At 51.8% G+C, this 11,579-nt stretch overlaps 2 protein-coding genes across 2 annotated transcripts; one reads left to right on the forward strand and one right to left on the reverse strand.

The window, feature by feature from the left end:
- Positions 1 to 427: 427 nt before the first annotated feature.
- On the reverse strand, positions 428 to 2,429 carry ube2g1a (ubiquitin-conjugating enzyme E2G 1a (UBC7 homolog, yeast)). The gene is made up of 5 exons (XM_068744482.1): positions 2,254 to 2,429; positions 1,352 to 1,454; positions 1,129 to 1,226; positions 869 to 1,047; positions 428 to 547 (listed from the first exon to the last, which is right to left on the reverse strand). Exons 1-5 carry the CDS (start codon positions 2,297 to 2,299, stop codon positions 461 to 463), a joined length of 513 nt encoding a protein of 170 aa, XP_068600583.1. The 5' UTR covers positions 2,300 to 2,429; the 3' UTR covers positions 428 to 460.
- A 1,374-nt stretch (positions 2,430 to 3,803) lies between these two features.
- On the forward strand, positions 3,804 to 7,297 carry LOC137900343 (protein spinster homolog 3-like). Its single transcript, XM_068744407.1, has 12 exons — positions 3,804 to 3,876; positions 4,078 to 4,143; positions 4,744 to 4,880; positions 4,943 to 5,094; positions 5,247 to 5,313; positions 5,398 to 5,540; positions 5,648 to 5,800; positions 5,882 to 6,071; positions 6,172 to 6,237; positions 6,310 to 6,408; positions 6,483 to 6,654; positions 7,224 to 7,297. Exons 1-12 carry the CDS (start codon positions 3,819 to 3,821, stop codon positions 7,295 to 7,297), a joined length of 1,377 nt encoding a protein of 458 aa, XP_068600508.1. The 5' UTR covers positions 3,804 to 3,818.
- The last annotated feature ends 4,282 nt before the right edge of the window (positions 7,298 to 11,579 follow it).

Consider the following 11,579-nt stretch of genomic DNA (forward strand, 5'->3'; position numbering starts at 1 on the left):
TTGTTTTTTGGACTTGGCACTTGCTTGGTGTTTCTTCTGTCAGCCTTGTTAGCCACAGTTATTCTCTATTGCAGCCTACGGTGGCCAGTCTGTTCCCGCCAAAATAAAAGGAGGACCAGCCTGACGAGTCCAGGGTGGAAGAGTCCAGGAAACAGTGCCGTGTTGATTTTCAACTGGAGACCTGCAGGAAAGCACACACGAAGTCTTAGCATCAACAAAGGGCACGAATAGGAAATTCTAGATACGGCAGCTTAAAATCTGCAGCGTGTGGCCGCAACCGGTTACGGTGCAAATATCGCCTTGTTGCCGAGTTACATCACAGAAGCCAAGTTAGTTAGCAAAACTAACTAAAAAGCTCACACCTCAGAGCAACGCAGGCAGTTGCGGACGCAACTTGTGAGCTGCAGATTCTGAAAGGAGTACTTGCCCTGAAAACGTGAAGGTAGATGCTTGCTAAATGTCACTCGAACGCGGTTTCTTGGCTTTTCCGTACACAGCGGGTGACTTTCCTTTTGAACACGCCGTGCCTGTCGTCCCTCCACTCTTTCTGCAGAAGGGAAAAGCGGCGGCGGCAATTCAGTTGCTTTGTGCGACTTTTGGAATCGCAGCGCTCTTCTCTTTATCCCGTCGCTAACACGCGAGAATGAGTTTTAGAATAGTGTTTAAAACCAATAGTAAACGTTAATTCTTTATTCCTGTTGTACATTTATAAAGCTGGATCTGATCCAGAATGGAGTCAGTAAAAAAATATTACATTTTAACATTAAGACCCATTCATGGATTCAATAATCAGTTAAAAATACAAATAAACTGATTTGCTTTTACTTTTCTCGTTCATACATCATTTCTAATAAACAAGGCCACTTACTGCAGCGTCCACATTTGCTGGGGAGTCTCCATTGGGGTCTGCCAGCATAGAAATAACACTAATCATGATGGTTTCCACCGTGTGGATCGGCAGCCAGCGCTCCTCCGGTTTCTCGTAGCCGTACTTGTCCTCCCCAGGCTCGTGCAAAATAGAAATACAAACATCTCCATGCTGGTCAACTAGGAGAGAAAAAAAAAGGCTCCTGATATTTCGATGTCACCATTTCTACCACGGAGCACCACGTTCACGCGTGTAACTACCGTTAGGGTGCCAGATTTCTGTGATGAATCTCATTTTGGGCGGCCTGTTGGGGTAGTCTTTAGGAAATGTCAGATGAGCTTTAAACACACCACCTTCACTGTGGATTAAACGGATCAAACAAGAAGGGAGGGAGTAAATATCGTACCGTTCCCAAAGCATGCAGAGCCAGACAGAGCGCACACACCTCTTCTACTTTGCATCACATGTGAGAAATGGACTTACTACAGTGTGTCTGGAGGCCCAATGATAAGGACTTCCCATCTATAGAAATCATTGTCGTCAATCAGGCCCGCTGAGAATCCTTCTACCGGGTTTTTGTTCATGTCTACACAAAGATAGAACAGAAAATGCCAAAGTCAGACCATCGCGGTCTCACATCACAGAACATACAGCCTGTTGACCGGACTGCTGGGGGGGCGACCGTTGTTGCACCGACAACAATCTGTACTTGAACCAACCCCCCCCCCCCCCCCCCCCCAAAAAATCTAATCGTGATATTCTGTGTCATCCTTAAGAAGCTCCTAGGCACATCCCAACAGTGATTAGCATGAAGTCAGCCGCTGGATAAATAAAGTCGCTCTGTCAAACTAGAGTTAAAGTGAAAGCGTGGCAGGTCTTAGGTTCATTTACCGACGTACCCTTGAGCAAGGGCTGCGAGCATGGGCCGAACGAAGAGAAGAACTTCCCCCCCTCCCGGGTGGGATAAATAACGTAAGAGACAAGCTAACTCGGAACATTGCTACCAGGAACACAACACTGTTGACCAGCGTTTAAGAAACGAAACCACTACATGCTAACGGCAGGCTAACGGCTACTTTAGCTAGCATAAAGATAGCATAAAGTCGCTGGGACTTTTGACAGCGGCTTTCTCTAGCTACGCCGAGACGCACGTCTGCGTGCGTTGATCTCCCAACACGCTCAAAAGGTGTTTCCCCCCCCCAAAAAAAAAAATCGAAACGTGTCTCGTCGACTTGCTACAATCACCACGCAACTGGTTTGTCGGGGGACCTTAACGTTTAGTGCAGCCGGAGGAAGAAGCCCGTCCAGCGGCAGAACCGTCATTTGAATCACCGCTAACATTAACGTCAAGGCAAGTGCCGTCGCTAGCTTAGCATCCAGCATACCTGCCAGCTGCCTTTTCAGTAACAGCAACGACTGCGGCTCCGTCATGCTTTAGCGGGCGTGATGCGGCTGCTCGGCGGCTGCTCGGCGGCTGCTCGGCGGCAGTATGTTGCGGGGACTGCGTTAATTCAGCGTTCACCAGGTCGGTCTCCGTCCCGTCTACTTTCCGCTGGGGGTTCTCGTCATTCTTCTTCGTCGCCTTATTCTGCTGATACGTTCTTCTTCGTTGATGTTTTTGTGCAGACCGCATAATGGGTGTAATACTGCCCCCTACCGGCCCATTCTTTGATCGCCGAGGTTCGCGTCGCTTCGTAAACACGATAATAAAGTACAATAAAATATAATTTTCCACCGCTCACCACCTTTACATGTAAGTGTGCGTTGTGCGGATTCATTTTCCATTAATTTGGCATTAATCTTGACATTTCAAGTGTGTTTCTGTCGCCTGCTTCATTAAATTAAAGTCGGATCGTGACACGTTTAATTTATTTTTGTTCCAGCCTCCGGTAGAGATTTAAAGTTTTTGTCATCACGTAGGGTGCACAGCATAAGACGCTCTTCCGCCACATGATTTCCTCCAAGTGGAAACATTCTTCTTTCCAGCGCTGCACTCTGTGACATCACGTGACCCACGCAGCGTGGGCTGGGACGCTAATTTAATATCCCTGAGGCATGTTTGAGCCGAAACGTCAATGACTGGCCTCAGAAATCTGCAAACAAGGAATGAGCTGAGGAGGCATGAAGAAGGGATCTCCGTCCAGAGTGAGTCTCGGTTTGACTTTGCGTTTATCGAAATGAAACTGCTGAACAGTGGTTTCATATGATCAGTGTAGAAATCCTTTTATTTATTTAGATGTATTATTTTATGGTCTCCGTGTCTGCAGTTCGGTCCTTGTGGGTGTGAGAAGAAGTGGAACGAGATGAAAACTGAAATTCCTCCAATATTTCCTGCTCTTGTGTGAAGCCTGATTCTGGATCAGATCCAGAAGACGTTTCATGATAGCTCATATCGGACCCCTTTATGACTGGGATTTTTGGTGAGTGAATTAAAATGCATATTTTACAAGATATTAGTTTTGTTTTTTTTAAAGCCTCCATTATAAATACGTAAATGGGAAAATCCAGATGTTTATTTTGTATCCAGACTGGCATCTGGATTGTTCTCAAAATGTAATGGGCTCTAAAGCAGCTTCAGATTGTTTTTCATCCAGATCCATCCAGCAGGTTTTCCGTAATCCTGCTAACAAACAGACAAACAACGTCACAAGCAGAACCTCCTTGGCGGAGGTCATTCATATTAATTATAACGTTAATATATTCATTAATTATAATGCTTCCTGATTGTCTGATTTCATGTGACGCCGTGCAGAGGTGAGATGATTCCTGTAAATTGCAGGTGAAGAAAGAACTGCAGATGATGGAGGGATCGGTGGCACCGCCCCCGGATCCGCCTCTGCCTCGGCGGCGCCCCGACGCGCACTACGGCTCTTTCTCCGGCGACGTTTCATCGCACGCGCTACAGGACGTCAGCCGACAGGCCTCGTCACGCAGGCGTAACCACGTAACCATGGCCGTGCTTTGTTACATCAACCTGATCAACTACATGGAGCGGTACACGATAGCAGGTCGGACAGCAACACGCCGCCGGGGGCCTGTCCTCAATCCAGATTTATTCTGCATTACGGGATATCCTTGAGTGATTTGTGTTTGCTCATCCAAGTCAGGTGCTGGATTGAATCCTGCTTTTCTCCATGGAACAGGCCCCGGTTCCGGTTCTGGTTCCGGTTCCGGTTTCACTGGGCTCATATGTTTTCATTGTCTCGTAGGTGTCCTCCTCGACATTGAGAAATTCTTTGGTATAAGTGACAGTACAGCCGCGCTTCTGCAAACAGGTACGACGAGGCTTCTCTACACACACACACACACACACACACACACACACACACACACACACGCCACCTCTCTGAATGACCCGATTATTAAAACTCCAACAGCACTCAGAAAGTCCAAACAAACACAGAGGAATTCCCAGGTTCACGCTTCGATCCTCTTCGGCCTCAAAATCCCCGTCCAAAGGTCGACTTTTACAATTTAATTACAATTTATTACGAACAATTTCGAGATGATCGGCTGAATGACCAGACAATAAAAAAAACAATCTCCTCGGCAGAGGTAATTAGACAATGTCACCCTCCGAGATTATACAAGGTGGAAGAACAGACAGATAAACGGACAGATAAACGGACAAACAAACACAAGCTCCTTGCTGGAGGTAAAAGGGTTCAGGTGTGGATCTGGATAAAGGCCTAATGGGTAGATCTTGACACAAAAAAGGGGCATATTTAGCGGTTTGGTTTCAAAACAACAACATCCACATAAATGTTCGTCTTAGGTCTGGCGGAGGCTTAATTTTGGGAAGTTCCGGCGGCCCGTTCTCTTCCGTTCCAGTCAGGTTGTAAAGAAGGAATTGCTTTTCTTCTGCGCTCCTCCAGTCTTCCTCTGCAGCTTTTTGCTTCTGGCGCCGGTCTTTGGTTACCTTGGAGACCGCTACAACAGGAAATACATCATGATCGGCGGTTTGAGCGTGTGGATCGCAACTGCCGCTGCAGGCTCCTTCGTCACTAAGCCAGTAAGTGGGAAGCGGCCGCGCCCCGATTCGCTGCCTTCATAACGGCACCTTGCTCTCCTCAGTGCTTCTGGTTTCTGATGCTAATGCGAGGCCTGGTCGGGATAGGAGAGGCCAGCTTCTCCATCATCGCTCCCACCATCATCAGTGACCTCTACGCCGGCGCCGAACGGAGCGCCATGATCTGCGTCTTCTACGTCGTTATGATCGTCTCAAGGTTGGCGATCACAAATGTGCTTTTATTTTTTATTTTGTCTTCCATCTGTTGGCTCGTCCCGATTAAACTGAAACACGGCAGCATTTCAGAAGTAAGGATGAGCATGTTAAACACGGAAAATATGCTCCTCATGCTTCTGCTTCCCGTCGCAGCGGTCTCGGGTATCTCGTGGGGGCAGGTAGCGCCTCCCTGACGGGGGACTGGCGCTGGGCTCTCAGGGTGAGAACGTCGCCACCGTACGCTAACGTAGATGTTAGCTAAACGCCGGAGGGTTCCGACTTCATGTGGGGTCTGTTGCATCAGGTCACTCCCATCCTGGCTGCCGTGGGACTCGCCTTGCTGACCTTCTTGTGCCCCAACCCCACCAGGGGCGCTGCTGAAACCCACGGCAAGGGATTTCAGGAGCAGAGCTCGTACCTGCAGGACATCAAGTATCTTTTAAAACAGTAAGACCCGGGGCCGATCCCATTTTAGAGGCTCACCTTGACTTTATTCACAAGGAGCCGTTGAATCTGCTGAAATCAAACGTCTCGTTTTTGTCCTCTGATCCCAGTAAGAGTTACGCCCTGTTGTCCCTCGGCGTGGTGACCACCAGCTTCAACGTTGGCGTCCTCTCCTTCTGGATGCCGGCTTTTCTGTCCCGAGCCCGAGTCTTTCAGGGACTCCAGCCCCCCTGCGCCAGGGAACCCTGCAGCCCCACAGACAGGTGTGGCGTCCACCGACGGCCTTTCGTCCACCTTCCCCACAGAGCGTGAACGCCGCTGCGTGCCCTCTGCTCGCTTCGCAGTTACACCTTCGGGGCTCTGACGGTTGCGTCGGGGATCCTGGGCGGCTGCCTCGGCTACGGCTTGTCCAGGAAGCTGAGGGACAGCGTGCCGAACGTGGACCCGCTCATATGCGGGATCGGCATTCTGGGAGCGTGCCCCTGCTTCTTCGTCGCCATCTTTGCGGCGTCGACAAGCATCCCAGCCACTTGTGTAGGAGACAAACCTCTGTCTTTGTCTTCCCAGTTTTCCCAGAAGGTTTCATCCCAAACCTGCCGGGCCTTTCGTTTAAAGCGGGCGTGTCTCATTCCAGGTGTTCATTTTCATCAGCGAAGTTTTGGTGTCGCTGAACATGACCGTCATCGCCGATATGCTCCTGGTGAGTTTGGATCGGGGGAACGCACGGATGAGCCGTTCCGCTGAATCCTGACGCTGTCGGCCTTTCCTCCAGTACATTGTGGTTCCGACCAGGAGGGCCACGGCCGAGGCGTTCCAGATCACACTCGGCCATCTCCTGGGTGACGCCGCGAGCCCATACATCGTGGGACTGGTGAGACGTCGTCCAGAGGACCAGTGCAGGTTTGCGTAAGACGCTCGCGCTGTCTTGATTTTGAAACCTGTCAGATTTCAGACACGATTCTCGGATCTGACCCCGAGAGTCTCGCCTGGAGCTTCCGCAGTCTGCAGTACGGCCTCCTGATCAGCGTGTTCGTCGCCATCCTGGGTGGAATCGCTTACCTCCTGACCTCCTGCTACATCACCGCGGACAGGCAAGCCGTGCTCCGATTGGTTGAAGGTACGTTCTCTCTGATTGGATGGTGGAATTGTCTTGGGAACAACAAAACAGGGTCAGCCGGCGCCCGGCGGTGCTTCCGCGTCGTTCCAGCCCCAGGAAGCCCCGTCCCCGTTGCAAACATTGAACACGTTGGGATTGTGTGTTTTTATACACAACGTGGATGACGGAGACGCGCCATCGAGTCGACGTGAACAGAGGCGCTCTGTTCGGCCGCGTTGCTACAGGATGGCGCCCATCCTCACTGAGCCCAGAACAAATTCACCTTGTGCTCCGAGACTGGCGTTCTGCTATTTCCTGCAGCTCTGGGGCAGAGATGGGCCCAAGCTGACAAAGACAACACTGTCGTTGGGATCTGGACCTGTGCTGACCTCACTCGCTGCAGCCGGTTGGAGCAGCGCGTAGCAGCGTGTAGCAGCACGTAGCAGCGCGTAGCAGCGCGTAGCAGCGCGTAGCAGCGCGTAGCAGACGTAGCAGACGTAGCAGAGCTGGCCCCGTCGAAACGCCAGCTGCTTCAAGGCTCTTCTGACTGTGTCCTTGTCCTTCTGTTTGCTTTCTGTGTTTGCCACCAGATCATTCTCCGCTGGGGGGGGCGGGAACCGAGGAACCAGGAGAGCTGAGCCAAGCTGGACCCAAGGCTCCCTGATTTAAAGTTCCCTTTACGTCTGCTGGTGTCGTCACAAAGGTGTTTGACAGGAAAACCTGTTGCTTCACACTCAGACTGGAATTCCATCAATAAAAGCCCCCCCCCCCCCCCCCCCCTCTGCAAGCATGCAGGACCACTGGGACGCTGGCATAAACCACAGTATTTATGACTGTAACAGAGAATGTCAGGCTAGAACCATCTCTGTGTGGATTTTCAGTCTGCCCACTAGGTGGCGCAGCTGCATTACAGTAAAAAATGCAAGCGTGAGGCTCCCAGCTGCCCATTCGTGGGGTAGGATGGATTTTCCAGATATTCCACTGTAAAAAGTAATTTTTGCCGTTGCTATGGCAACATAAACACAATGTGTGGATTTACTGTGTATGTCTTGGCCAATGATTAAAATGTAATGTAATAACATTACTGTAACTCCATGATTTAAGTTATAGACATGTAACAATTTGTAATAGAGCGTTTACAACCAATCAGGCAGAACGGCTGTTTTTTGTTTGTTTGTTTTGCTTCTGTACAATAAAGAAATAAATAGTTATTGTGTTATTTCACATGTTCAGCTTGTTGCTCGGTCAAATTTATCTTCAGTCTGTAAAAGCAAACGAGCCATTTTAAAATCCAAACTCCTCCTCCCCAGACGTGCACGTGCGTTTAATCTCCATTGAAAACAGGCTGGACATTTTCGCACGCTCATTCATTTTCACAGGTGTTCCTCCTTACAGCCTGTTTTTTTTTTTTTTTTTTTTTGAGCGCAGGCCATCCATTCATCGGTTTTCATTCTGCATCGGGAAGGCATGCGCGATGTGGGAGGGCGAAGGTCGTGGAACTGCAACACGAGCGCGGCGCAGACCGAAGTCCAGCAGGGTTTTGGACCGGCGTGGGCCTTACTGGGTTTCTCTCCTAAATTAAAGTGACATGCGCGCCTCTTCCAGTTGTCCACGCCGTCCAGCTGTCTTCCTCTGTGAACCCGGGAGCGCCAGCGTGAGTCCGGGACCTCCGCGGACCTCGAGGAACACGATCATCATCTTAACCTTGACTTCTCTCCGTCTCTGCCGTCCTCTAGTGCCTGCATGCCTCCGTTGCTTTTCACTAACGAACCACAGAGAGGTCAAAGGTCAAGTCCGTGCGGTGGCTGCGCTGCGCTTAGTCGCTTAGCAGAATGTCTCTGCTGATTTCCTTCCACATGTTTCCCGTGTTCCCGTTCGACCTGTTGACGGAACGTGACGCCTGCCGATGGCTCAAGGTCGCCGGGCCATTGTTGGCGGTCGAAGTGTTTTATTGTGGAATTCGCTGGCATTTCCTCTTATTTTCGAACATTTCGGCCCTGAGCGTGTAATTTTCCAGAAGTTGTGTGACCGCCCGTCGTGCCGAGGCGAATAGATCGGGCAGCCGGACGCGCGTGTGGAATAACAAGCGGGCGCACACGCACGCCAGAAGGTATGCGAAAAACATTCTGGAGGTACCGGCTCAGCGCTCGATTAAAACACAAAAGCTATTGTGCAAACTGTCTCTGAGCACTTTATCTGCATAGCTCTCTGCCCCCCCCCCCCGACCCCGGCCGTACAGGAAGCTGTCGCAATGGCTAATAAATTGCCAGGGCCGATCAATGAGGGAGCGAGGCCGGGGGCAGACGTCGTCGGCGTGTACTCGAGGTTCGGGAGCGCTTCGCGTTCCCAATCGTCCCGTGGAGAACGTGACGGAGAAGAGGAGGAGCGGCCGGAGGCCAATCAGAACGCAGACGTGAAGCCCTTAAACAGGAGGAAACACCTCGTGTGCGTCGCAAGTTCTCTGGAAACACAACAGGAAGATTATCTGGTGCACGTTTCTGCTCTTCCTTCACGCCGGCGATAAGGCGGGTCCGTCCGCACGCGTGGATGTGAAGCCGCGCTTGTTTTTCCCTTATCATGAGAAAACTGCTGCCGTGGAATGACGTCACAGAGAGAAAGAGCCCCCGCCGCCCCCCCTGTTTGGGCGATTACCTCATTTGGACATTCCTTTCTTTTTTTTTACACCTCGGCTAGCTGGAAAAAAAAACGTCGATTTCATCGTCGCCGGTTAAGCGAGGACGGCGTTGCTTGAAGAAAAAGGGAAACACGAGACCGAAAGGCCGACGTTAACGCTCTGCGGTTCGGCTTTAGATGTGCGTGTCACAAAAAATGTGTTGATTGAGCTGTTGGGGGTGAAAACACCAAAGTACACCGAAAGTACACAACATTACTGCAACGAAGCCTTTGCAGCTGGAGCTTTAAAATGCACGAGATATTTCTCGTGATGTGTTTGTGTCTCGTTTATCGATGCAGGGGAGTCCCATCGGTGGACTTCCCGTCCCGCCGCAGTGGGAACGCGTGGAGCGCCGAGGTCTCCCCGTGTATTTAGCGCTGCTGTTTCGGAGGCTTGCTGGCCGCTGAGACGAAGCGAGCTGATTCGCTGACTCAACCGCGGCGATGGGGGGTAATTACAAAGCCCGATGAGGGCTATAAATATGAGCCCCCCCAACACAGATCTGGGTCAGCGCCAGCCGCACGGCGGGTCAAGTTCCTCCAATTAGGCAGAGCTTGACCGAAGGCCCTCGGACGGAAACGGTCGGAGGGCATTTCCTAAAGTCAGCGTGCACGCTGGGGAGTCGAGGCGATCCCAAACCAGGACGCCGCTGCCGGTCGATCAATAAACCGACGGGCAAAACGAAGGCGTCTTATATTTAGGCAGCAGATGGAGACGTGGAGACGTCACACCGGGATCTATTCGAGTCCTCAGCTGCTGGAGCACACGGGTGGGGGAGCAGCATCGCCACCGCCAGGCACAGACAGTCCAGGGGTCACGAGGTCACGGCGGAATGGCAGGCCGGACCCGGCCTACACGGCTCCGGCTCCAGACACAAATGTGCATGAGAAGGTCGGTCCGGCACCGGCAGGCGCCAGTCGGGACGAGACCGTCTGACTGAAGCCTCGGACAAGCTTCGGTTGGAGAGGACATCCAATTATAGGAGTCCAGTTAATGTCCTGATTGATTTGGCCTCTTCTGATTGATCCTCGTCCGTCCATTCGTCTCACGATGCTCGTCCGTCCATTCGTCTCCTGACGCTCGCCCGTCCATTCGTCTCACGACGCTCGCCCGTCCATTCGTCTCACGACGCTCGCCCGTCCATTCGTCTCCTGACGCTCGCCCGTCCATTCGTCTCACGACGCTCGCCCGTCCATTCGTCTCCTGATGCTCGCCCGTCCATTCGTCTCACAGGAACCGATCTCATGGGCCACGTAGAACTGGAACGCGCTCATTCCTTTTCCTGAACTGAGAACAGAACATTTTGACCCAACCTGACAGATGGTGTTTCTTTTTTCTTTTTTTATGGAGGCGGTCCTTATAACTTTAGGCCACCCTGAAGAGGAATTTAAAATGTAGCGACAGAGGTTAGATGTCAAAATGTCCTCTGTTGTCACATTTCATCAGGAAGCTTGTTTTCTCTCGGGCTAAAGCAAACAGAGAGGAGGCCGTCGGTTCACCCCGTCCTTCCGGGGGGGGGGGGGCTTTGATGTACACAGTGAACCGCTGACAAACGGGACGGGAAGGGGACGGCGTGGACAGTTGACAGGACGGGCGAGACCACGATGGGAGCCTCGTGAAAACAAAACGCCTTGATTGCAGAGTCCAGTCCGCCCCTGCTTTACTGCTTACAGTTAAAACACGAGATTGAATAGTTTCTTTGGCGTTTGACACGCACGCAGCTGATAGGCACGTTTAAACCTTATCGTCTCCCGCAGGCTGCGGGACGGCCGATTAGAGGGTTATCTCCCATCCTGCACTGGGGGGGGGGGGGGGGGGCTCGGCCCTGAGCTGAGGCAGGAAGGGAGGCCGGGGGGGCAGCCACCCAGTGGCCCCCAGGCCCCGGCCGAGGAGCAAACTACGCTTAGGGGTTCTGCAGGACGGGAAGACGACGCGAGCAGCATGTCAAACACAGCCCAGAGAAAGAGGAGGGGAGGAGGAGCAAGCGTTGGCTGGGGGCCCCCTCCGATGCCCCCCCCCCCCCCCCCCCCTGGATCGGGCCCCCGCTTTCTCTTTCCCTGCAGCCTCTTATCCAGCCTCGTCAGTGTCTGCCAGGATGCATCAAGCAGGCGCTGCGAAACAAACGCCGCTTGGATCTGTTTCTGTTCCTCTAATCGCTCCTCGATGCGGAATCATTTATCATTTATTGATCACCTCCCTTCATCTCAATCAGTCTCAGCTTTCATTGGACCTTTAAGCGATCATTCATGAAATAAAAGCCTCCATTATCAGT

This window comes from Brachionichthys hirsutus, chromosome 10 (genome assembly GCF_040956055.1).
Source record: "Brachionichthys hirsutus isolate HB-005 chromosome 10, CSIRO-AGI_Bhir_v1, whole genome shotgun sequence".
Classification (NCBI taxonomy): domain Eukaryota; kingdom Metazoa; phylum Chordata; class Actinopteri; order Lophiiformes; family Brachionichthyidae; genus Brachionichthys; species Brachionichthys hirsutus.

Excerpts from the sequence above, each read along its gene's own strand:
- LOC137900343 (XM_068744407.1), top strand. The coding sequence starts at position 3,819 with ATGGCCGTGCTTTGTTACATCAACCTGATCAACTACATGGAGCGGTAC. Across the intron at positions 4,881-4,942 it reads GCTCCTTCGTCACTAAGCCA|TGCTTCTGGTTTCTGATGCT; the intron begins GTAAGTGGGAAG and ends TGCTCTCCTCAG. Across the intron at positions 5,541-5,647 it reads ATCAAGTATCTTTTAAAACA|TAAGAGTTACGCCCTGTTGT; the intron begins GTAAGACCCGGG and ends CTCTGATCCCAG.
- ube2g1a (XM_068744482.1), bottom strand. The coding sequence starts at position 2,299 with ATGACGGAGCCGCAGTCGTTGCTGTTACTGAAAAGGCAGCTGGCAG. Across the intron at positions 1,455-2,253 it reads ACTGAAAAGGCAGCTGGCAG|ACATGAACAAAAACCCGGTA; the intron begins GTATGCTGGATG and ends ATCTTTGTGTAG. Across the intron at positions 548-868 it reads CAGCAAATGTGGACGCTGCA|AAAGAGTGGAGGGACGACAG; the intron begins GTAAGTGGCCTT and ends TCCCTTCTGCAG.